The sequence below is a fragment of the Chiloscyllium plagiosum genome, unplaced genomic scaffold, assembly GCF_037043375.1.
Source record: "Chiloscyllium plagiosum isolate Xiang-an unplaced genomic scaffold, Cpla_swu_hap1 HiC_scaffold_32, whole genome shotgun sequence".
NCBI classification, from domain to species: Eukaryota; Metazoa; Chordata; class Chondrichthyes; order Orectolobiformes; family Hemiscylliidae; genus Chiloscyllium; species Chiloscyllium plagiosum.
The window spans coordinates 3,213,927-3,238,819 of NW_028270170.1; the positions used below are offsets into that span (position 1 = coordinate 3,213,927).

A 24,893-nucleotide genomic window follows, 5' to 3' on the forward strand; every position below is an offset into this window, starting at 1 on the left:
TTTTCCTCCTCCTTGGCAGTGTGGAGGAACAGAGGGATCTTGGGGTCCATATCCTTAGATCCCTCAAAGTTGCCACCCAAGTTGATAGAGTTGCTAAGAAGGTGTATGGTGTGTTGGCTTTCATTAGCAGGGGTTTGAGTTTAAAAGCTGCGAGGTTATGCTGCAGCTCTATAAAACCTTGATTAGACCACACTTGGAATATTGTGTTCAGTTCTAGTTGCCTCATCATAGAAAGGATGTGGAAGCTTTAGAGAGAATTTACCAGGATGCTGCCTGAACTGGAGGGCATGTCTTATAAAGAAAAGTTGAGGGAGCTAGGGCTTTTCTCATTGGAGCAGAGAAGGATAAGAGATGACTTGCTAGAGATGTACAAGATGATGAGCGGCATAGATAGAGTGGATAGCCAGAGGCTTTTTCCCATGGTGGAAACGGCTATCACAAGAGGGCATAATTTTAAAGTGATTGGAGGTAGGTTCTTTAAACAGAGAGTGGTGGGTGCGTGGAATGCACAGCCAGCGGTAGTAGTAGAGTCAGATACATTAGGGACATTTAATCGACTCTTGGATAGGCACATGGATGATAGTAAAGTGTATGGTATTTAGATTAATTTGATCTTAGAGTAGGATAAAAAATTGGCACAACATTGAGGGTGGAAGGGCCTGTACTGTGCTATGTTCTAATCTAGCATTTCAGTGAAGCAAGAATACAGAGAAATAGAGCACCTTGTGAACTCAGAATTCCGAGTGTGAGTTCTGAAATTTTAGCAGTGTGGGTTCAGTTTAAGCTCGATGCTGTCTAGCACTTTGAGACTTGAATTGATTGAATGGAAGTGTTTAAGAAAATTAAAGTTAAAAATCACACAACACCAGGTTATAGTCCAACAGGTTTATTTGGAAGCACTAGCTTTCGGAGTGCTGCTCCTTTATCAGGTGGTTGTAGCAGTGCTTCGAAAGCCAGTGCTTCCAAACAAACCTGTTGAACTATAACCTGTTATTGTGTGATTTTTAACTTTGTACATCCCAGTCCAACATCAGCATCTCCAAATCACACAATGTTTTATCATTTGGCAGCAAGGATAGAGAGAAATGTTCCTCCAGTGGGAGAGACCAGGACAAAAGACCATGGCCTTGGGAACAGATCTGGGCTGTCGAGGAGTAATGTTTGGAAATACTTCCTCACACAAAGAGGAGTGGAAATATTACACAGCCAAGTGGTAGATGGAGTTAAGGCATAGGTCAGTCTTAACCTAACTTTTAATAAGGCATTTGACAAGGTTTCACATGGCAGATTGGTAAAAAAAAAGCTTATGAGGTATAGATTGAATGGGGTTGAACAGGGCTTAGCAAGGTCAATGGCTGCCCTTGCAAATGGAAAGCTGTTTCAAGTGGTGTTCCATGGGGTTGTGTTGGGACCCCTCCTATTTGTTTTGTACATTATTGAATTGGATTTAAATGTGCAGGGCACATGTGGTAAATTTGCAGATGACACAAAAATTGGCCATGCAGTGGATAGTTAGAGGATAGCTGTATAGCTCCAAAAGAACGCGTATGGGTTGGTAGAGTGGGCAGGACGGTGGCAGATGCAGTTAATCACTTATAAGTATGAGGTTCTACATTTAGGGAGGTAAACTAGTAAAAGGGAATACACAATAAGCATGGATATATTGAGAGGGGCAGAGGAAGTGAGAGATCTTGGCGTGCAAGTGCAAGAGGTTGGAGTTATTTTCCTTGGAGAAGAAAAAGTTGAGGGGTGACATGATAGAGATGTATAAAATTGAGGGGTAGAGATAGACAGGAGGAACCTGCTTCCCTTGACAGAGAGTTCAAAAACCAGGAGTCATAGGTTCAAGCTCAGTGGCAGATGGATTAGATGGGACGTGAGGAAAACATTTTTTTTCAGAGTCTGGAATTCGCTGCCTGAATTGATGATGGAGTCAGAGACCCTAAATTATTTCAAAATGTATCTGGATCTGCATCTTTAGCACTGTGAACTGCAGGGCTATGGGCTGTGTGGAGAATGGTAGGGGTTGATAAATGGTTTCCTTCTTTTTCAAAATTTCCAACAGGAACAATCAGTGAGAGATTAGGAGAGGGAGCCTTGGCTATACTTTCCTGCTAATCCTGGGATGGAAATTCATAGTTAAGAGACTAAACTGTGGGAAGGGGGAATACACCTGGGACCTTACTAATCAGCAAGGTTGACTACCACAGTAGTTACCAATCATGTCATTTTGTCGATTAAAGTGAGCAGTTTGAATTCTTTTCATGGGTATCAACTGGAATGTCAACTGTCCATCAGACACCCACTCATTAATGCCGGGTGTTAAGGAGTGGAGATAACCATGAGTTCATCCATCAGTAAATTCTCTCAGTAAACTGGCCCCCACTGGTATTTTGTACTGCAAGTTTCATTGATACACATCTCCAGAAAACAGTTAAACGTCCGCAGTTAAAGTTCAGCTTTTACTGTGAGAGGATCAGCTACAAAGTACAATAACTTAAGAAAGAGTAGAATGAGAAAATATTGAATCAGCCACTCTCCACAATCTCTGTGCAATTCCCCATTTCAGAGATTCTGCTCCAGAATAAATCATGTACCAGAACGCATGCAGCTATCCTCTGAGAATCTACCCTCACCTACTTAATGTCTTGAGGGAAAGCTGTATCAGCATTCACTGATCATTCCCTCAAAAAAAGCTGAACTGAACTCCTCACATTCACAACTCAACGGATTTAAGTGCAGCTTGCTAAAGCTTAAACATAGCCGACTATCTAGGAATTAGCATAGATGCTGAGGGTGGCTGTGGTGGGGTCTATAACAAATTGTTTTAATCATTGCTGGTTATATTTGACCGCAGCATGTTTTTAAATAACTACAAATATCACTTATGATAATTAATGGTTAATACCTGGTCTGTATGGAAATATACTACCTCACAAAGATAGCTCATTTTCACCTACCCTGTTTTTGAAATGAACATTAAAGTACAATAATTGATTCCTCCATTATTATAAAAGCTTTTGCTGTGTACCCTTAACCTTCAAGTTTCAATGATGAGCTCTATTTCAAAGTGTGGCACACCAAGGTTCAATCTAGCTTCATCATCTCCTGTTTAAACAATGCCTGGTGTGCCACATCTCTCTTTAAGATAATCCTTCCCGCTCACGGCTATCTAGCTGTGCTTTCCTCTTCACCTCAGGTTTACATTTGCGGAGGATTCAATGGTAATGAGTGCTTGTTCACAGCCGAATTCTACACTCCTGAAACCAACCAATGGACAACCATAGCACCTATGAGGAGCAGGCGTAGCGGCGTTGGCGTTATAGCTTATGGTGAATGCGTATACGCAGTAAGTGACACAGCTTGCAACTGTAGAACACCTTTAATATCACAAAATATCCCAAGAAATTTTCCAGCTTGGTGTTAGAAGTTGAGAGAACATTAGTTTGATCAAGTAGGTTTAAAGGAGACTTCTGATGTGGGGTAAATGTTGCTAGAAGAAAGAGTAACTTCCAGACTTAGTGTGGCAAGATGACTGAAGGCACAGCTATCAAGTAATCTAAAGAAATGGGCATTAACCCATAGACTTACTATAAAGTTACAGAGATTGAGAAAGTGGAGCCATATATTGGAGAAGAATGGGATTTTGAAATGGACACTGGGGAATAGGGTCAAAAAATGTGGTGCTGGAAGCAGGAGCACATCTGAGAAGCAGGAGAATCGATGTTTTGAGCATAAACTTTACATCAATCATTCCTGATGAATAGCTTATGCTCGAAACGTCAACTTCCTGCTCCTTGAATGCTGCCCGACTGGATGTGCTTTTCCAACACCACACTTTTGACTCTGATCTCCAGCATCTGCAGTCCTCACTTTGTCCCACTGGCGAATAGGGATAAAGCCAGTGTGTGACACTGAGTTGTTAGACCACCTCATCTTGATCCTAGGCACGTCTGTCACCCAGACATCAGTCCAAGAGACAGTGCTTCTATCTCTGCCTTCAGAGTGGATAGGTTGACAGTTCCTTCAGTTTCCTTCTTGACAAATCATTGGTTCAGCACTCTCACCATTCAGTCGAACCCCATTGCAGAGTCACAGGAAACTAAAGAGAAGTCAACAAGGACATGGGAATAAATAGGTGAGCAGCATTTCATACAGAATAAACATTGTTTTTTTTAATTGATTTACATTAATGTAAAGTTGCTGGAATTACTTGTAAACTTATCCAAATGCCTTGTTTATTCTTTATTCCAATATGTCCTATCTTCTCCAAGTTTCACCAGAGGCATTCCTTAACAAAGAAATTTTCAAGCAAAAGGAACCTGAACCAGACACTTGTCTTGTAAATTTCCTTAAGAACAGATGCTAATGTTTACTCCAGTCCCTAGCGTCCAAGTAGGTGTAACAAAAAAGATACTGGCAGCATTATAGACACATGATGAAGGCCAAAAATCTGGATGTTGTAGTGATAGGACAGAAGGACTGCTGACTATGCATTTGAAAATGCTTCCTGGGGTGGCCTGGGCACTAAGTTGATATTACCAGAAGAACTGTCTGAAGAACAGTTCAAAAAGCTGGCTTGAGAAGGTTTCAACGGCAGGAAGAGTGGCAGCACGGTGGCTCAGTTAATGGTTAGAACCACTGCCTCACAGCACCAGCAACCCGGTGTGACTATCTGTGTGGAGTTTACACATTCTCCCCGTGTCTGCGTGGGTTTCCTTCCAGTGCTCCAATTTCCTCCCACAGTCCAAAACTGTGCAGGTTAGGTGGATAGGCCATGCTAAATTGCCCATAGTATCCAGGGATGTGCAGGCTATGTTGGATGCTCTTTGGAAGATTGGTGTGAACTTGATGGGCCAAATGGCCTGCTTCCCTCAGTAGGGATTCAGTGAGTAGTTCAAGGAAGGAATGTAGGATAAAGTTTACAGATTAAGGTCAACAACTAAAGGCAGAAGAGACAAGCAGGGATGGATGTACTTGTGGCCAGAGCCATAAGTGAAGACTACAGTAAATTAACACTTGAATTAAGTTGAATTCTGAGAACCAACTCTCTACACTCTATTAAAAATCACTCCTTTGTCCTGACAACAAACCTCACCGTTAGCTGTTCACTAGAAAGAGCTTTTTTTTAAAAAAAAGATAAGCTATCAGCATTAGCCAGACCAGAATTCTACAATCTGGAATGACTTCAGCACAATTAAGCATAAGGAACACCAAAGAGGTAAATGTACAGAAGCTTCTGTATACTCCTTATTCTTCTTTTTCATATCCAGAAGTGCTTTCATGCACAACTGAGCGTTTTTTTTGCCCCATTACCAAATCACCCACAATACTTTTCAACTATTACCCAGGGGTGGCACAGTGGTTAGCATTGTAGCCTCACAGCGCCAGGGACCCGGGTTTGATTCCCGCCTCGGGCGACTGTCTGTGTTGAGTTTGCACATTCCCCCCCGTGGGTTTCCTCCCACAATCCAAAGATGTGCACGTCAGGTGAATTGGCCATGCTAAATTGCCCGTAGTGTTAGGTGCTTTAGTAAATGTAAGGTAGAGGATTAGGTCTTGGTAGGTTACTCTTTGGAGGGTTGGTGTGGACTTGTTGGGCCAAAGGGCCTGTTTCCATATTATTGGGAATCTAATCTACTCACTAAGTCTCCTGTTCTTCCAATCGATCAGTTTATACTCTTCATTCCAGAATACTATCTGGTAACCCTTCTGGTTCACTGATCTCCTTTAATGAAGGTAACTGTCATCCTTACCTGATCTGCTCTACATATGACTCCAGACCCTCAGCAATGTGGTTAATGCTTAAATGGGGCACTTAACCAATGAGGGATGAGCAATAAATGTTGGCTTAGTCAGCGATGCCCATGTCCTGTGAATGAAAGAATACATGTAACTCTGAATACAAAGGTTCGTTTTAAAAATACTGACGACAAGTGGGCACCAGGTAAGGAACAGCTGAACAAGCCCATTCTCTTGGATTGATCTTGACTCTGCCTACCCATCTTTATACATTACAGAAACAGAAATTACAACACAGGATATTAAACCCACCCTATTGCTAGCTGTTCAACTGCAGCTATCTATATTAATCAGATTTTCCAGCCTTTTCCTCCTCTTTGCATCCTGTTACTTTTCAGCTGTCAGCCTTGTCTCAGCAGGTAGCACTCAAGATGATACTTTATAGAGTCAGTCATACAGCACGAAATAAGCCCTTTGGTCCATTAAGTCTACGACAATCTATCCTACAATTTCCAGTACTTGGCCTATAGCCTTGAATGTTATGACATTAAGTGCTCATCCATACCCTTTTTTAAAAAGCTCTGAGGTTTCCAGCCTCTATGCCCGCCCAGACAATGCATTCGATTCCAGAAAATATTTTTCCTCAAATCCTCTCTAAACTTTAGCACTGTACTGACACAGTGCTTTGCTGTCATCCAGAAAGTTAGGAGGTATGGGATACGGGGAAATTTGGCTGTCTGGATACTGAATCGGTTGGCTGAAAGAAGACAGCAAGTGGTAGTGCACGGAAAGTAATCTGTCTGGAGGTCGGTGACCAGTGGTGTCCTGCAGGGATCTGTTCTTGGGCCTCTACTCTTTGTAATGTTTATAAATGACTTGAATGAAGCAGAAAGGGTGGATTATTAAATTTACTGATGACGCAAAGGCCGGTGGTGTTGTAAATAGTGTTGAGGGCTGTTGCAGGCTACAACACATTGACAGGATGCAGAGCTGGGCTGAGAAGTGGACGATGGAATTCAACTTGGATAAATGCAAAGTGATTCATTTTGGAAGGTCAAATCTGAATACTGAAACAGGGTTAAAGACAGGATTTTTGGCAGTGTAGAGGAACAGGAGGAGCTTGTGGTCCATGTACATAGATCCCTCAAAGTTGCCACCCAAGTAGATAGGGTTGTTAAGAAGGCGTATGGTGTTTTGGCTTTCATTAAATAGTGGATTGAGTTTAAGAGCCACAAAGTTTTGCTGCAGCACTATAAAACCCTGGTTAGACACTTGGAATTTTCTGTCCAGTTCTAGTTCCTCATTATAGGAAGTAGATAGCCAGAGACTTTTTCCCCAGGGCAGAAGTGGCTGTCACAGGAGGTCATAATTTTAAGGTGATTGGAGGAAGGTATAGGAGAGATGTCAGAGGTAGGTTCTTTACACAGAGAGTGGTGGGTGCGTGGAATGCACTGCCAGCCTGGTCGTAGAGTCAGAGACATTAGGGATATTTAAGTGAGTGCTGGACAAGCACATGGACAACAGGAATTCGAGAGGTGATTAGGTTAGGTTGATCTTAGATTAACATGAATGCTTGGCACAGCATCGTGGGCTGAAGGGCCTGTACTGTTCTATGTTCTATTAACTACCAACACTGCCAGCTTTCATGTGAAAGACTGAAGAAAGTCCCCCCTCCCCCTTAAGCAAACATAAAAGATTCCATGGCAGACGTTGAAGAGAAGAATTCTCCTTACTGCTGAAACAATACTGTTAGGACAGATGATCTAGTTGTTTACTACATTGCTGTTATTGTATCTTGCTGTACTTAAATAACTGTCATGTTTCCAACTTTACAATAGTGACGACACTTCAAAAGGTATTTAATTAGTTGAGAAACATTGTGAGCTATGCTCAAGTTGTAAGGGGTACTATGGAAATGTGTTTTTCTCCTTTCGAAAAGACACAAAAACTTTGAATGTTTCTCTATCTTTTCATAATCATAAATGCTGCATTGGGCACCTCAAAACCAGATTTTCCCCAAAGAGGTTCTGTATGAAGTATTTCCTCAAAGTGGTGGAGGTTGGTACAATTGCAGCATTTAAAAGGCATCTGGATGGGTAGATGAATAGGAAGGGTTTGGAGGGATATGGGCCGGGTGCTGGCAGGTGGGACTAGATTGGGTTGGGATATCTGGGTGGCATGGACGGATTGGACCGAAGGGTCTGTTTCCATGCTGTACATCTCTATGACTGTGTGTGTTTGATTCCCAATTACCAGAATTATCCTTATTCCATCCGTCTCAGGGTACTTATTTTATATTACTCAAAGCAAAAGGAAGTGAATGGTTATCTTTGTAGTGAACAGCTGTCTTTTCAATTTCCGTGCAGGTTGGAGGATTTGATGGAGCCAATCGTCTCCGGAGTGCTGAAGCCTACAGCCCACTCACCAACACCTGGCGTACCTTACCCACTATGTTTAATCCACGGAGTAATTTTGGAATTGAGGTGGTGGATGATCTGTTGTTTGTTGTGGGCGGTTTCAATGGTTTCACAACGACGTTCAACGTAGAGTGTTATGATGAGAAGACAGATGAATGGTATGATGCCCATGACATGAGCATCTACCGCAGTGCCCTGAGTTGCTGTGTTGTGCCAGGACTACCCAACGTTAGAGAATATGCAGCACCCAGAGACAGTCTGCTGGGATTACTGTCCCGTGAGGAACAAATAAAATACTCTGCCTCTACCAGTCTCTTAGCGGTATGATCTCTGCACTAAAACCCGATTACTCTTTTGCTGTTACCAATAAAATATTTTCCTGAAGAATCAACAGTGTAATAACCATAAAGAAAACTTATTTTTAAATAAAATTTTAAGCACAGTGTGAAGATTGGTCTGCATATGTTCATTGGTTATTGTGACGACGGAGCCCAAAAGACCCTTGTGACACATTGGGAAGAACATCATTTCGAAAAAAGGCACGTTTGTTCCAAGGGTTAAGTAACAATCGGAAAATTATCTTTAATATCACATATACACCAGGAAAGCTGCATCCATTCCCTTGGCTACTCCACCTTACAGAGAAGAGTCAAGACAGTGATCCCCAAAGACAATGATACAAGCTGCGAGAGAAGACCAGAAAAATTTGGGCTCTTCCGCCGAGAAAGATATGAGAAAAGTGACCTCACACGTGATTTTGAAGATGGGTAAAGAAATGGAATAACATTTTAACTTATATTCCAGGAAGGTAGAATTCAGCAGAAGTCAAATTAAAATATCAATGTAGGACAGAGATCAGCAGTTCTTCATAAAGAGTGATCAACTCCTGAAAATAATTATAATTTAAAAATCCAGTATTTTTCATGTCTTCCCAGAATAATGGAATATATTGATGGGAGCAAATTGAGTTGATGGATTATGATCATTCACAAGCACAGTGGTTTAAAAAGAAATGATATGTTTTGTTAGTGGACTACAAATGTTGAAAATTCCTAGAACAAATTCCCAAAGAGCTTGCAACAGCAAATGCACTAAACTGAATTGAGCTTAGGGCAATTTTTGGGGAAATGCATAAAACTATCAATAGCCAGGAAAGAATTTTCAACTGCAGAAGCTATAGGTTGGCTGGTACAGGAAAGAGATATACACGACAGAAACTTCTTCGAGGTAGTGATCTTGGAAGCAGAAGGGCATTTCATCAGTCAGGGTAATGGCATATTCAAAGCACATCTCCCACCTCACATCTACCAGAATTAGTTCTGCATGGGAAAGCTCATTGTTGACCTTCTGGTATGTCCGCCAACTCAAGCCCTTCAGTGGGCATTAAGGACTATTGGATAGCCTCAGCTTGTCGTTGATGGGATTAACCCAGCAGCAAGTGGGTCTTTCACTATTTTGAGTGGGGGTGTAGGGGTAATGTATAAAGTTGCTCAGTCACGTGGGTGGTATGGGGTGGGAGGGTTTGAAGGTGTCTCCAAAGGTAGTGTCTGGGAGCCATCACCATGTATTCTGGCCCTCTGAAAGGGCCTTTGTGGTACAATTGTAGTCTCCCTGCCTCTTTGCCAAGAGGTCTAAGTTCAGGTCCAGCCTTCTCCAGAGCTGTGCAATAACATCTCTGAACAGCTCTGGAGATTAGGTGGTCAGAGGGCCAACAAGAGAAATCCCACACCACCATCACTTACCGTTTTCTTGGGCCTTTCATGGTCCTGGAACTCTGAGGTGCTCTTCTGTTAGCAGTCACAGTATTTGTCACAGTACTGCTTTGTGCAAGAGCTGCTGGCTTCTGATTGGCTAGCAACTTTTGATGTGTAGGACACCCAATCCCAGGGCTCCAACAAGCTGTTGACTTGCCAAATGTCTGATAGATGTGTATATTTGGCAGACCTTCCGTGGAAAGCGCAGCACAGGTCTCTCACTTGTTCTCATCAGCAGTTTAAAAGGGAACTTATGAAGACTGGAAATCATGCAAAGAAATTTTCAGGTTTATTTCCAGAGCAATAGTAGACAAGCAGAATATGATTTAAATTGAGGGAACTACGAATGCTGCAGCATAGTTGGTTCTGAGTGTCCTTGTATGATTCACAAAAGCTTATTAGGCAAGTAATTCAGAACATAAATGAAATATTGGCCTTTACTGCAAGGGGAATGAAGTTTAAAAGTACATAAGTCTTGCTGTAGAGATATAGGACATTGCGAGACGTGTACAATTTTGGTCTTCTTACTTGAGGAGGTATTACTTGCATTGAGAACATTTCACAGAGGGATGACTAGGCTGATTCCAGGGATGAAGAGATTGTCTCATCAGGAAATGGTAAGCAGTTTAAGCATATACTCATGTGGAGTTTAGAAGCACTGATCTTACTGAAACAAAGAATTCTGAGAGGACTTGAGATAATGGATACTGGGACTGTTTCCTTTTGTGGGAAAGTCGAGAATTATGGAGCACAGTTTAAAAATAAGAAGCATTCCATTTAAGCCAGAGGTGAGGTAGAATTTCTTCTGTCATTGGATTATTAGTCTTTGAAATTATCTTCCATACAGAACTGTGGACACTAGGTGTACTGAATATATTCAAGTTTGAGGCACAGATTGTTGAGCTACACAGGAGCCAAATGAACTTAATGTTACAATCTGATCAGATCTTACTGAATAGTGGTACAGGTTCAATTAAGCCAAATCACATACTTCTATTTCTTATGATCATACAGGTTTGAGCCGAACTTAAAAGTAACTAAAGTTTCATGATTGACTTTTGTTTTTGCACTGTTATTCCAGTCTGAAAGGTGATATTTACTCCTCAAGAGGTGGAAAAGGTAAAATAAAAGCAAAACGGGCTTTGGTGACGGTAATCATGTTCTTGGACTAGTCATCACGAAGCAGAGGCAGGTTCAAATCTCACCATGGGACCTGGGAAATTTAAATATAGAACATTACAGCGCAGTACAGGCCCTTCGGCCCTTGATGCTGTAAGATAATTAATCTGGCATTAAAAAAAATCAGCAATAGTAACCATATAACTACTGGAATGTGGTTTTAAAGACAAAATCAGGTTCACTACTGCCGTTAGTATTCATGATTTGGAGATGCCGGTGTTGGACTGGGGTGTACAAAGTTAAAATCGCACAACACCAGGTTATTGTTCAACAGTGAGCTTCCAATTAAACCAGTTGGACTATAACCTGGTGTTGTGTGATTTTTAGCTGTTTAGTATGGCACAGTGGCTCAGTTGTTAGCATTGCTGCCTCACAACGCCAGGGACTCGGGTTCAATACCACTCTCGGGCGACTGTCTGTGTGCACTTTCTCACCGTGTCTATGTGGGTTTCCTCCTGGTGCTCCATCTTCCCCTCACAATCCAAAGATGTAGGCCAGGTGAACTGGGCATGGTAAATGCGGGGTTACAGCAATGAGGTGGGTCTGGGTGGGATGCTCTTTTTTTGGGGGGGGTGGGGGGGGGGGGGGGGGGGGTCAGTGTGGTCTCAATGGGCCAAACAGTATGCTTCCATGCTGTAGGGATTCTATTATTCTAGTCTGCTATCAGCATGGCTTGAATAGCTCCAGAGCCACAGCAACATTGCTGACTTTTAATTGCCCATTGATTTGGTCTTGACATTCATCGCATTGAATTCAAAAAGGCAATTCACTACAAGTCCTCAAGGGCAACAAGGATGAGCAAAATAAGCTGATCTTACCAGCAATGCCCAGATCACATAAATGAAAATCAAAAGGAGCATCACAATTAAGGAAAGGATTGAGGGTTGGGGGAATAGTGGTCCCGTTGTACACATGATACAACACTGTAACCATGAGTGTTCCACATGCTGGTTCTTGCGCATATACTGCCCAACCTGCAAAAGCTTAGATAACCTGATGTACTTTAATCAAATTCTGGCTATGGTGGTGACTCAACGGCAATTTAATACTATTATATTAACTCTACATACCATATTGCCAGCACCCAGCCCACAAAAAGCAAACACACATTATTTGTGATAAATTTAAACTCTTCCTTTATTAATAAACAAGCTACTGTATTATATTTTAGAAAAAACAAGAGTGGATGAGTAACACATTGCTACACATGCATACACACAATACACCAAATTAAGTCCACACAACCTTGCTGGTTAGTATTCCAACTGATATCAGGCAGGCAAATGCATACTCTGCTATTGGAAAGATAATCGTTTACCATCTCCTTTTTAATGCAAGTCACAATCACACAGTGCCCAGCTAGCTGCACAAATGCAGTCAAAGAGTTGGAAGGGAAAAAAATCCTCTTTATTTAGGCAAAACATTTTAATAAAAGGGACAATGCTGAAGGTAAAGTGGAACGGACTCATGCCTGAATGCTAGACAGCACACTGCTCCTAATTCAAACTACAACATGCGTCAGAATTCAAACTCTTTCCTTACCTCAGTCCTCTCTCACTACAAAACATTCCTTATCCTTAGGCAGAGAGAGAGAGAGAGAAAAAAAAAATCACAGGCAGCTTGTTCATTCATAAATACACATACAAACATGGGTAGTGAAGTCTGTGTTAGTTGAAATTGTGTGCATCTTGGATCATTCTTCAACATGTTTGACATGATGGGGGTGAAATAAGCAAGAAAGGGTTGAGCAACAAAAACATTTTTAAGTAAAGAAAAGATCTGTGAAGGAAAAATAAAATCAATAAAACTAATAAAAGAAATTTGTTTCTGTCTGAGATTGCAGTTAGCCAAACATAACTGGTAGCCATCACACTGTCCCCTCTCCTAACGTACATACTAAGCGCTGAGGCAGATTTTGCTCTGGTAATTGTGCATTTCAGAACAGCAAAATGGGAAATACTAGCAGCATGCATATCCACATAAAGTACTTAGTTGCTTATTAATAAATTTAGAAGCACATTAAAAAAAACTGTCCAGAGAGGCAGCCCATGGAGCATCAAATTAAGAGTGAATGTAGAGAAAATGTCAATAAAATATCCAAAGATCCAATAGTAATGTGCATGTTAACAGAGTCAAATTATTAAGGAATTTAAAAAGGTCATTCTATATTGTCATCAGGTCAGGCCCGGTTTGGTACATCTCATTATGCTGTGTGTAAGAAGAATGGATCTACCCTGATGGGTTACTTGCACAAGATCAGAGGAATGTATAAAATACCAAACACCAAGAGTGTGCACAATTTGGTGCCATTAGCTGACCAGAGATATCCTATTGATACAATATAGGAGCATCTAAAGTTGCATCAAATCAACACAGCTAACAATTTGTGTGACACTTACTCCTAATAAGGTGATATCCAAGATTTTCCAACACCAAAGGGCAATGAAATCAAGGACACCATGGCCTTGATCATCAATGAACTGAGCCTTTCAAGTGATGCTCACTATTGGGATCTTGCAGTACAGTCCATGACAGAACAACTAAAATTCATTCCAAATTTGAACATGAAATGTTTTGAGGCATTTCTGAGATGCAAAAGACATTAAAAATCAAGACCCCTTTTCAAATCTATGTCACAATAGGGTGCGAGTATAACAAAAGGCAAAGGCCACCACACTGGACTGTTTGCAGGCAGCAAGGTGTCATGCTGAAAGTCATACCTGAACAAAACATATTCTGAACTACAGCTTGAAGTTCGTTCGGGGTTATAAAGTGAGGTGCAGCACAACATGTTCACTCTGGGTTTAGTGCCCCATGCTTAATCAGGCAAAACACCTCTTCTGTTAAACCATGCTGATGTATCACTTACCATCACTTGTAATACTGCATGTACTGAATCTAAAAATAAAACACCTCATTAGCACAGAGAATTTCAATAAAACAATAATACCACAGCCTCATTTCAAACTACATAAAACAATAATAATCAAGGATGGGCGAATGCAGCTGCATTTTTCTCCTCTGCCATACAGTCTTACAAGTGCACAGCACAATGGATGGGATCAGAAAAATTTGACTTTGATCAGTTGTACGGACAATGGTCTTGTACTTCCAGGGGCGGAAATTTGCCATTCAACAGGCTACATCTCAGTGAGTGAAATCATCCAAATAATATACCCTCAGCTGCATCACCAACACTACCTCTGGATGGCTTTGTGTGCCCTACCTGATGACAGGAGTGTGTTATGGAAAAAATAAATCCAAGCTCAGGATCCCTCAAACTAAAACTGTGCACAAAACTGCCAAAAAGCTCTCAAAATTTTCAGTTAAGAGTAAAGTAGTGCACAATTTTTAAACATCAGCTCAACAGTTTAATTACAGAATGTGTCCTTCCAAACTGAACCATAACTGAGGAGAGCATTCTGCGGGTTACAGGGAAGTCACTAGCAGTGAAAGGACAACAAAATTAGTTTAGACTTTCAGTATCAGACAAACCAAATATATCACAATGCTAAAGTCTAATCCAACCTTGTAACAGGAACATGGACCGATCCTGTCTCGGTTGTGACCACAGATGAATACTGATGGCTCTTATTTAATTTAAAACTGGAACAGATTGTTAAATACTAGCAGTATGAAACCTAAGTGCTTGGTCTCAGCCCACTTTTAGTGTTTAAAAAAAACAAAGAACTGCAGAGTCTGGAAATCAGAAATTGCTAGAAAAACTCAGCAGGCCTGGCAGCATCTATGGAGAGAAAGCAGAGTTAATATCTCAGGTCCAGTGACCCTTCTTCAGAAACATTAACTCTGCATTCTCTCCACAAATGCTATCAGACCTGTTGAGTGTTTCCAGCAAAATGTGATTTTGTTTTACTTTCAGTGTTACATTGCTACAAAAAGCCTAAGGCTCTCATTAAAAAGGAAGAATGGTGCAGCTCAAAAAAATCTTCAGTTTTGGAAATCAGTTGCCATGAACAAACATTGGGTCATCACCAATTGCAAGTTACAATGAGTTTGTAACAGATTCATTTAGGAAAAGAGCGAACTTAGCAAGGAATGTACCACCAGCAGGACATACTCTGCACATACATCACAAACATCAACTGGTGAAAGAATGGCCACAAAACAAAGCCACGTTAACACTTCTTTACTAAGTCACCTTTCAAATACATTTACAAAATACAAATTAATTCTACTTGAACGATTTACAATTAAATAAGTTGACTTCTGATACAGAAATTATGCTGGCTAGTTTAAATTTAAGACTTTCCTTCCTTTGAGGAGAGTTTCACAAAAAGATTGAAAACATAAGCTATACATGGAAGTACATCTCAGAATCCAATGGTTGTGCAAGTTAGTACATTGATACGTAGCACAACACACACACAAAACGTAACGTGACAGCACCAAGTTAGAGACTGCAACTAAAAGCTATACTCCACACACTGATTCTCACTATGCCTCAGAAATGAACTGATATGACTGAACTATTTAAAATCCTTCTATTTCAATGGTTTCTAGATTTTTAACTACACTAACTGTTCAGAACAAAGTATTGAATAGGCTGCACAAAATCTCTTGGTACAACAGGCAGTTCTCCTTGTCCACCAAACAGAGCAAGAAAAAGTACAGAGAATAAATTTTCATCTCCAACAACTCAGGAGTTCAGATGTCTGCAGAGTTTCGATCATTTAGGACAGGATACAAGAATTGAATGAAATATAACACACAAGTACTACTGAATCCTAAGCAATGTATATAAATTAAGCTGACTCTAACTCATGAGTGTGCTGGAGTGTAGGAATTAAGGAGAAACAGATAAGACACAAGGGTCTGCAAATATCATTCAAGATCAATCACTCAGGTACCCTGTCCAAACAAAAACTGTTTGATTGTAATTCTGCTAGGCCCTTTATTAAAAAGCCCAAATGGTAAACCAAAACTGAAGTGTAATGAAACCCCAGCAAGCCAGGTAGCAGATTCCTGGAGCAATGAATCAATACTGACTGACTTGTGGCTCAAAAATAAAACTGAGATTGACATAATGGAAAGTACTTTTAAAGGATATCTTAAAATGGAAATCACCTCAGGTGGTTTAACGGTAGTGTAGTATGAAAACATGGTGTTCACTATTATGTGCACCAATCAAATTAACAAACATCAGTTTAAAGTGCTTTCTGCGATAACCAAAGTGCTTAGGGAATCCTTTGCTGGTTAGTACCCAACTTAAGTTTTCCAATTATTGAGCATTCTGTTTAATGGATCATGATTGGAAAACTTGGAGCATATTGTCAGTTGTGCTATCTGAACTAAGTCTAGATTCAACAATTTTCTCTTATTGTTCCTCCTGTAAGTTTTAGGTTAGCCCAGGGATTGGTGCTATGTGCTCCCAGGCACCATGCACTAGACTGGCCCCCAGTCCTCCATCATTGTAGTTTTCATTCAAAACAAAATTAAGCTGTTGCAACCAGAGAGTGGCATTAACAGTAATGGAGATGTCCACATGATCAAGTGGCACCCTAACGAAATTAATACGGCTCAACAAAACAACTTCCCTCCCACTCCCTAACAAAGCCAATTGGATTATTTTTGCACATTTAAGTAAATGTCTCATTTAAGTAATAAGTAGTAAAATCTGGTCCCAACAAGAGATGAAGGGGAAATAAAAAAAGGTTACGTTTTTATAATAAGGCAAGACATTATTTTAAAAATCACACGGTACTCATCCACCACTTGGCTGAGGACTGAGTGTGGCGTGGAAGGAGGCAACATCTCTGAAAAGGAAATCCAAGAACCTGGATGCAGCACACCATTCTACAGTGGTTTAACTCCATAGCTCTTAGAATATTTCTATTGCAATGTATCCCCAGAGATAGATGGATGGAGAAAGTGAGGCTATGCAAAAGAAAAATGTAACAAGCTTGGCGGGGGGGGTGGGGAGGAATGGGAGTGTTCCTCACTCAACCCTCACCTCCAGAAATGCTTCTGGTTAACATTCAACTTGAGGTTGCAGCTGCCGCCTGAGGCTTAACGATCGCCGATGTAACTGCTGCATCTGCTGCAGCCGCTCTCGCTGCCTGGCTAGATTTTGTGGCATTGGGTATCTCTGAACTCCATACAGGTACCTATAAGGTATCCTCACGTGGCAAGCAGTTGCCCGGCATCGTGGCTGGGGCATGGGAGGCAGCAGCATCCAGCGCTTCCTCTCTGAGCAATAACGGTATGCCTCCTTCCGATACTGTTTGTCCATGTCATCACTGTTCTTCCAGCCGCCAATTATGAATACATCATCACGGAAGTAGCAAATCGCCGCCCCTTCAATACTCAACACTTCGGGGGGCAAGCTCTCCAAGATTTCATCAGCTGTCATGTTAGAGATTTTCTGCTTTGCTTCGGTGTCTGTCACAGTGTAACATTTGGGGCAGCAGGAGGCTGTGTGGTAAAAGTTTGTTGTTGCAATAGCCATCTGGAAGGCGCAGTAGTTATCAAGCAGTGGCAGAGATTCCACGTCTTGCCACTGCCTTGTGTCAGTATCATACTTTGCATTTATAGTCTCCAATCCGTCTTCGTTGTCAGTGTCCACAGGGGTGCGAGCAGTGACATACACAAAACGATCTTCCACACTGATAGCTTTAACATCTCGTAATATTTTGGGAGCCGATTCCAGATGGTGCCATCTATCTTGATCAGGTTCATATACGTCAACATCTTTGAACCCTGGGCTAAAGTTCCCATGTCCCCCAATACTGTACAAATTCTGCTTAACTGCTGACAGCCCAAAGGAATGCTTCCTTGTGATCAGGTTGTTAACCTGCTCCCAGCTATTTCTGTTTGGGCTGTATCTCTCCACTGTCTTTGCAAACCCAGGTTCCATGGAGCCAGCCACATACACATGAGAGTCTGTGATGGCCATAGCATGGCCGTCCAGATGGTTGTGAATGTGGGGAAGATTCACCCATCGATCTTCATCAATGAAATAGCCAACACACTCACTTAGATAATCTCCACCCTCTGACACACCACCCACCACCATGATGATATCCATGTTTTGTCCAAAGCGAGGCTGGAATGACACAACCTGGGATGCCCAGTTGTCCAGATTGGCAGGCTGAAGATTTTCTGATCTCAGTGCATGACCTTCAACTGCTTCTGAAACAAGCTGGAGGCAGTTGGCATTATCAGCCACAAGCCGCTCAGATTTGATGATTCGAGTTAGGTATGTAGGCTTCATCTGAGGCAACCGCAATAGCTGGAACAGTTCCTCAAAGTGCTTCTCCCTCTCCTCTGGGTTCCGCTGCACCCACTTCACCACAGCCTCAAAAAGAACTTCTTCAGAGTCCACTGTGATTTCAGAGTCTGACAGCCAGTCCCTGACCAGGTGAAAAGGCAGCGTGTAGAACTCATCATCCTGTACCACCTTGGAGAAGTCCCTGCGGATCATGTCTGCTGCTTTCAAAGCCAGCTGGTCCAGGGAGTACATGTGGGCCAGACTGTGAACTGCCACACAGTTGGTGAGATTCAGCTTTTTCTTTAGAAACTCCCCACAGAATTCCTTCAGCTGGAGCAGGAGGAACCTGGAACAGGGAAATGGCACTTTTGGAAAATCATGTAACTGCCACTAATGGAGAGTACACTTGAAAACAAAAAAAAAAATGCACGTTTTACATTTTTAAATTAAAGTTACCATAAAAACTCCATATTGCATGAAAATGAATCAATTAACCAAAACATTTTCATTCCATACCTTCTGAAACAGATTCAGAAATATAAAAGAAAGTGGTGCCAAGTAAACTGGTGGGCGTGGATCAGGGAGTGGAGAGTGTTGGCTGTCTAATGCTGAGATCTGTTTATCTTCTGCGCGGATGCTGCTGTTAATTTCTGGCAGTGATTCACCTAACAGTCAGTGCACAAAATGTCACTTGTACAGATCTTCCTACAGCATGCAAGCTCAGGCATACACTCACTCTTTATTCCCAAATTCAGAAAAAAGGGACTTCAACATCACACTACAGAATCACTTCAAGTGATTCTGCAAAATTAAAACAGAGCATCAAAAACATATGCCTCGACTTTACATTGCAATACAGATGTCTTATATAATGACTGCTTCCTCATCTGGTGCCTTTGATATTCTCTGCTACTTAAATGTTTCTTTGTCACAATACTCCTATGCGTTATCCTCTCTTGCTCTGTTGTAACCATGATATCACAGACCTCTCAACTCAAATAGCTTCCCAGTCTATACCCATACAGGCACAGGGTTGCTCATCCTTGGTCGTCTGCAGGTTAACTTTCAGCAATGCTACCCAAATTACTTGAGTCAACTACCACATATATCCTGAAGACATTCAACCATATCTCATCTGCTGTTCTATTCTTCCTGCAAACTATTTTACCATCTTTGATTGTTTGTCCTAATGAAGTACACAGAGTTAGGTCACATTGTTTGGAAAAGACATCTAATTTATGTGGTAACAGTAAAGACTAATGAAAAGACAACAATATATGTCTCTTTGTAAGAAGGTTCTTGATGAAATGCCACAAAGAAGACAGGTCAACAAAATTGTTGCTCGTGAAATGGGAGGAGACTTGGATAATCGGCAAGTTGGAGGAAATGGTTACTTTTCAGACTGTCTCTTCCCCCCACCCTAGTGCATTGCTCTGAAGTTTAGAAGAATGATAGATGACTTGTTTGAAGTGTACAATATCCTGAATGATCTTGAAAATGAGTACAGAACTAGGGGCATATTAAAATTAGGGGCCACTCTTTTAAGAAAGAAATTAAAGGAACTTTTTCTCCGAGATGGTTGAGAGACTTTGAAACTTCTAACCTTGAAGATTGTGGAGATAATTTCATTGAATATTTTTAAGGTGGAGCTTAATTCTTATGAGGGATCAATGGTGCTGGAAGAGCACAGCAGTTCAGGCAGCATCCGAGGAGCTTCAGCAAAATCGACATTTCGGGCAAAAGCCCTTCATCAGGAATACTTTTTACCTTAATTCTTATTAGGCAGGGGATTAATGGTTATCTGGGGTAGATGGAAATATGGAATTCAAAACGCTAACTGATCAGCCTCGATCTTAGTGACTCATGGAACAAGCGCGAGCGATCAACTGATCTACTACTGCCCCTAGTTTGTACACCCCCACCCGACCAGGACTGTTATCAAATGACAACCTGTCCTTCTTATGTGAACCAACCTCTCCCCAATGGGAGTAGATGCCCAATGACTGTGGATCACCCAACAGAAAGGAATGAATTCCCTCAATAGCTTGGAGTTCCTTCCCCTACCAACTGGACTGGATGTCACACTCCTCTGGCTACTAAGAGTGAACTCCTCCTACATGTACATAGTCTTAGCTAATGGATGTGGATCTACCACTCCAGGAGAAAGTGAGGACTGCAGATACTGGGGATCAGATCTTAAAAATGTGTTGCTGGAAAAGCACAGCAGGTCAGGCAGCATCAAAGGAGAAGAAGAATCGACGTTTCGGGCATACGCCCTTCTTCAGGAATGAGGAGGGTGTGCCAAGCAGGCTAAGATAAAAGGTAGGGAGGAGGGACTTGGGGGAGGGGCGTTGGGAATGCGATAGGTGGAAGGAGGTTAAGGTGAGGGTGATAGGCCGGAGAGGGCCCGCCCTCACCCCCTCTCCGGCCTATCACCCTCACCTTAACCTCCTTCCACCTATCGCATTCCCATTCGGCCCATCGAGTCCACTCCGCCATTCAATCATGGCTGATGGGCATTTCAACTCCACTTACCCGCATTCTCCCCGTAGCCCTTTATTCTTTGTGACATCAAGAATTTATCAATTTCTGCCTTGAAGACATTTAGCGTCCCAGCCTCCACTGCACTCTGTGGCAATGAATTCCACAGGCCCACCACTCTCTGGCTGAAGAAATGTCTCCGCATTTCTGTTCTGAATTTACCCCCTCTAATTCTAAGGCTGTGTCCACGGGTCCTGGTCTCCTCGCCTAACGGAAACAATTTCCTAGCGTCCACCCTTTCCAAGCCATGTATTATCTTGTAAGTTTCTATTAGATCTCCCCTTAATCTTCTAAACTCCAATGAATACAATCCCAGGATCCTCAGCCGTGTGAATCTCCGCTGGACACGCTCCAGTGCCAGTATGTCCTTCCTGAGGTGTGGGGACCAAAACTGGACACAGTACTCCAAATGGGGCCTAACCAGAGCTTTATAAAGTCTCAGTAGCACAACAGTGCTTTTATATTCCAACCCCCTTGAGATAATTGACAACATTACATTCGCTTTTCTTAATCACGGACTCAACCTGCATGTTTATCTTTAGAGAATCCTCAACTAGCACTCCCAGATCCCTCTGTACTTTGGCTTTACAAATTTTCTCACCGTTTAGAAAGTAATCCATGCTTCTATTCTTTTTCCCAAAGTGCAAGACCTCGTATTTGCTCACATTGAATTCCATCAACCATTTCCTGGACCACTCCTCCAAACTGACTGGATCCTTCTACAGCCTCCCCACTTCCTCAGTACTACCTGCCTGTCCACCTAACTTTGTATCGTCGGCAAACTTCGCTAGAATGTCCCCAGTCCCTTCATCCAGATCATTAATATATAATGTGAACAGCTGCGGCCCCAACACTGAACCCTGCGGGACATCGCTTGTCACCGGCTGCCATTCCGAAAAAGAACCTTTTATCCCAACTCTCTGCCTTCTGTCAGACAGCAAATCTTCTATCCATACCAGTAGCTCACCTCGAACACCATGGGCCCTCACCTTGCTCAGCAGCCTCCCATGTGGCACCTTATCAAAGGCCTTTTGGAAGTCTAGGTAGACCACATCCACTGGGTTTCCCCGGTCTAACCTACTTGTCACCTCTTCAAAGAACTCCAACGAGTTGGTCAGGCACGACCTCCCCTTACTAAATCCATGTTGACTTGTTCTAATCCGACCCTGCTCTTCCAAGAATTTAGAAACCTCATCCTTAATGATGGATTCTAGAATTTTACCAATAACCGAGGTTAGGCTAATAGGCCTATAATTTTCCATCTTTTGCCTTGATCCTTTCTTGAACAAGGGGGTTACAACAGTGATCTTCCAATCATCTGGGACTTTCCCGGACTCCAGTGACTTTTGAAAGATCTCAACCAATGCCTCCGCTATTTCCTCAGCCACCTCCCTCAGAACTCTAGGATGTAACCCATCAGGGCCAGGAGATTTATCAATTTTAAGACCTTTTAGCTTTTCTAGCACTTTCTCTTTTGTAATGGCAACCAAACTCAACTCAGCCCCCTGACTCCCTTTAATTGTTGGGATATTACTCATGTCCTCCACTGTGAAGACTGACGCAAAGTACTTATTAAGTTCTCCTGCTATTTCCTTATCTCCCATCACTAGGCTTCCAGCATCAGTTTGAAGTGGCCCAATGTCTACTCTTGCCTGTCGTTTGTTTCTTATGTATTGAAAGAAACTTTTACTGTCATTTCTAATATTACTGGCTAGCCTACCTTCATATTTGATCCTCTCCTTCCTTATTTCTCTCTTTGTTATCCTCTGTTTGGTTTTGTAGCCTTCCCAATCTTCTGATTTCCCAGTGCTCTTGGCCACTTTATAGGCTCTCTCTTTTTCTTTGATAGATTTCCTGACTTCCTTTGTCAGCCATGGCTGTCTAGGCCCTCCCCGGATAATCTTTCTCTTCTTGGGGATGAACCTCTGTACAGTGTCCTCAATTTTACCCACAAACTCCCGCCATTTTTGCTTTACTGTCTTCCCTGCTAGGCTCTGCTTCCAGTCGATTTTCGTCAGTTCCTCTCTCATGCCCTCATAGTTACCTTTATTTAAATGTAACACCATTACATCCGATTTTTCCTTCTCTGATTGTGTATTACCCTCCTTAGCCAAAGGGAAGTGGATTCATCACTTCTTCGGCCAGTGGGAGAAAATCAAACCCCACCAACACCATCCCCCAAATGAAACAATCACCATAATGCCTTGGGCCAATGGTAGCAAGGCACCTAACCCCAATGCCAATGGATTGGATCGGTCTTCCCCTGGGCCAATGGGAGTGGATCATTCCACCCTCCCCAATGGGAGTGGATCACTTCCCCCCATCCCGGGTCAACAGAATGGATCGCCACTCTCCTCCCACCCCGGGCCAACGGGGTGGTTCGCCACACTCCCCCAATCGCTCCTCTCCCCTCACCCTGGGCCGAACTGGGGTGTATTGATCCTCTTCCCCCGTCCCACTCCTCTTCCTCACATCGGAGGTAAAATGGTGGCGGATCATTCCTCATTCCCCCACCACAGGCCAAAGACAGTAGTTCACTCCAACCCAGGCCAATGGAAGTGGATCGTTCCCCCACCAAAAGGATCACATTGTCCCAGCCTAAGGGAGTGGATCACTCCACTGCGCCCCCCCACCCCCGCATGAGAGTGGATCTGTCCTCATGCTCCAGACCAATGGGAGTGGATCAATCCACTCTGAGTGTCAATGGGGTGCATCAGTCCACCCATCAGTCAAACCCACTGAAGTAGATCGCATCACCCGGGCCAATAGGAATCAATCACTTTGCAATCGCCACACCCTCTCCCCGCCCCTGGCCAATGTGAGTGGATCATTCCGCCCCCCGAACCAATGGGAATTGATCACTCCGCCCCTTGTGGAAGTGGATCACTACGCCTCCGGGCCAATGGGAGTGTAGCTCCGCCCTCACCTGTCGGCCAGCTCCAGGACCTCATGGACAGTGCCGGTGCAGACACGGATGGAGCCCGTGTACATGAACTGGAGGACGGCTTCCACGGTGTCGGGGTCAGGCCCGGGCTCCGTACTCCATTTGCGCATCTCCACCCGCTCGGAGCGGGACTCCTCGAAGTTGCCGCCGAGCAGCGGCTCGAAGTACTCGGTGGCGGCGGCCAGCACCGAGCGGTGGGCGCGGAACTCGCGGCCTCCCACTGACAGGGTCAGGTCACAGAACAGGCCGCGCTTCCTCTGCTCGTTCTGGCGCCGCGACAGCTCCAGGCAATGGGTCCTCGATTCGAACACATCGGCCTCGCCATCGCCGTCGTCCCCGCCCTGGCCCGGGTCCGGGTCCGGGGCCGCCGCCATTACGCTGTCCAACCGCCAACGGCCCCCGACTTCCCTCGTTCACGTTATCAGAATCTACGCTCAGACGTCATCACACTTGGTGCACTATACCTCCGCTCGTGACTCACGTCATGGGAGCCTGCGTTCGTACGTCATCATATTTGGCAGCCTGTGCTCCCGCCCAAACAGCACGAGCCTTGCCGCTTCTAAAGCGTCATCAGAAGCTGCGAGCTTTACTCTCCATTTCGGTTGATTCTGCTCACCTCTGTCATGAGCGTCATCAGAACTAGTGCCCATACGTCAGTCATTTATGCGCTCCCCTTCCCCCCCAGGAGCTCCTCCAACAAATGGGCCTCGAACTGGTTGCAACTTGGAAATAAGGGGGAACATGGCTGAGATCTGTAGTTATGAGCACCATAAACAGGAGAAACTTGGGAGAGATCAATGAACCAGGGAATAGAGTTAAACTAAAGGAGATGGAGAAGCCCTTCTTCACTCAGGGTAGTGGGAGTCTAGAACCCTAAGGGAGAAACCCTGATAACATTTAAGAAATGTCCACCTGCAAGGCACACAAGGCTATGGGCCATGTGCTGGAAAATAGGATTAGAATAGTTAGGTAAAAACAATGACTGCAGATGCTGGAAACCAGATTCTGGATCAGTGGTGCTGGCAGAGCACAGCAATTCAGGCAGCATCCGAGGAGCTTAGAAATCGACGTTTCGGGCAAAAGCCCTT

The 24,893-nt window shown here is 43.1% G+C and overlaps 2 protein-coding genes across 7 annotated transcripts in view; one reads left to right on the forward strand and one right to left on the reverse strand.

The window, feature by feature from the left end:
- LOC122539721 (kelch-like protein 10) overlaps positions 1–8,602 on the forward strand; it is a 25,839-nt gene extending 17,237 nt beyond the window's left edge. Inside the window, exons 3-4 of the mRNA XM_043674739.2 lie at positions 3,200–3,349; positions 8,109–8,602. Of these exons, the coding sequence (XP_043530674.1) occupies positions 3,200–3,349; positions 8,109–8,486 (528 nt within the window). The 3' untranslated portion in view covers positions 8,487–8,602. The remainder of the gene's footprint in view (positions 1–3,199; positions 3,350–8,108) is intronic.
- Positions 3,364–24,303, reverse strand: klhl11 (kelch-like family member 11). 6 transcript variants are annotated; one of them, XR_015752467.1, is made up of 6 exons: positions 23,788–24,303; positions 17,064–18,666; positions 13,962–13,990; positions 12,635–12,668; positions 9,902–10,173; positions 3,364–4,102 (listed from the first exon to the last, which is right to left on the reverse strand). XR_015752467.1 is itself a non-coding variant. In XM_043674730.2 (4 exons), exons 1-2 carry the CDS (start codon positions 24,177–24,179, stop codon positions 17,082–17,084), a joined length of 1,977 nt encoding a protein of 658 aa, XP_043530665.1. In that variant the 5' UTR covers positions 24,180–24,303; the 3' UTR covers positions 3,364–4,102; positions 13,962–13,990; positions 17,064–17,081. The 6 variants fall into 6 exon arrangements, 3 of the variants coding, with proteins under 3 accessions (XP_043530665.1, XP_087833840.1, XP_043530664.1); XR_015752465.1 differs by having other exon boundaries at positions 12,635–18,666; XM_043674730.2 differs by lacking the exons at positions 9,902–10,173; positions 12,635–12,668.
- Between the last annotated feature and the right edge of the window lie 590 nt (positions 24,304–24,893).

Excerpts from the sequence above, each read along its gene's own strand:
- klhl11 (XM_043674730.2), bottom strand. The coding sequence starts at position 24,179 with ATGGCGGCGGCCCCGGACCCGGACCCGGGCCAGGGCGGGGACGACGGC. Across the intron at positions 18,667-23,787 it reads GTCCTGGAGCTGGCCGACAG|GTTCCTCCTGCTCCAGCTGA; the intron begins GTGAGGGCGGAG and ends TCCCTGTTCCAG.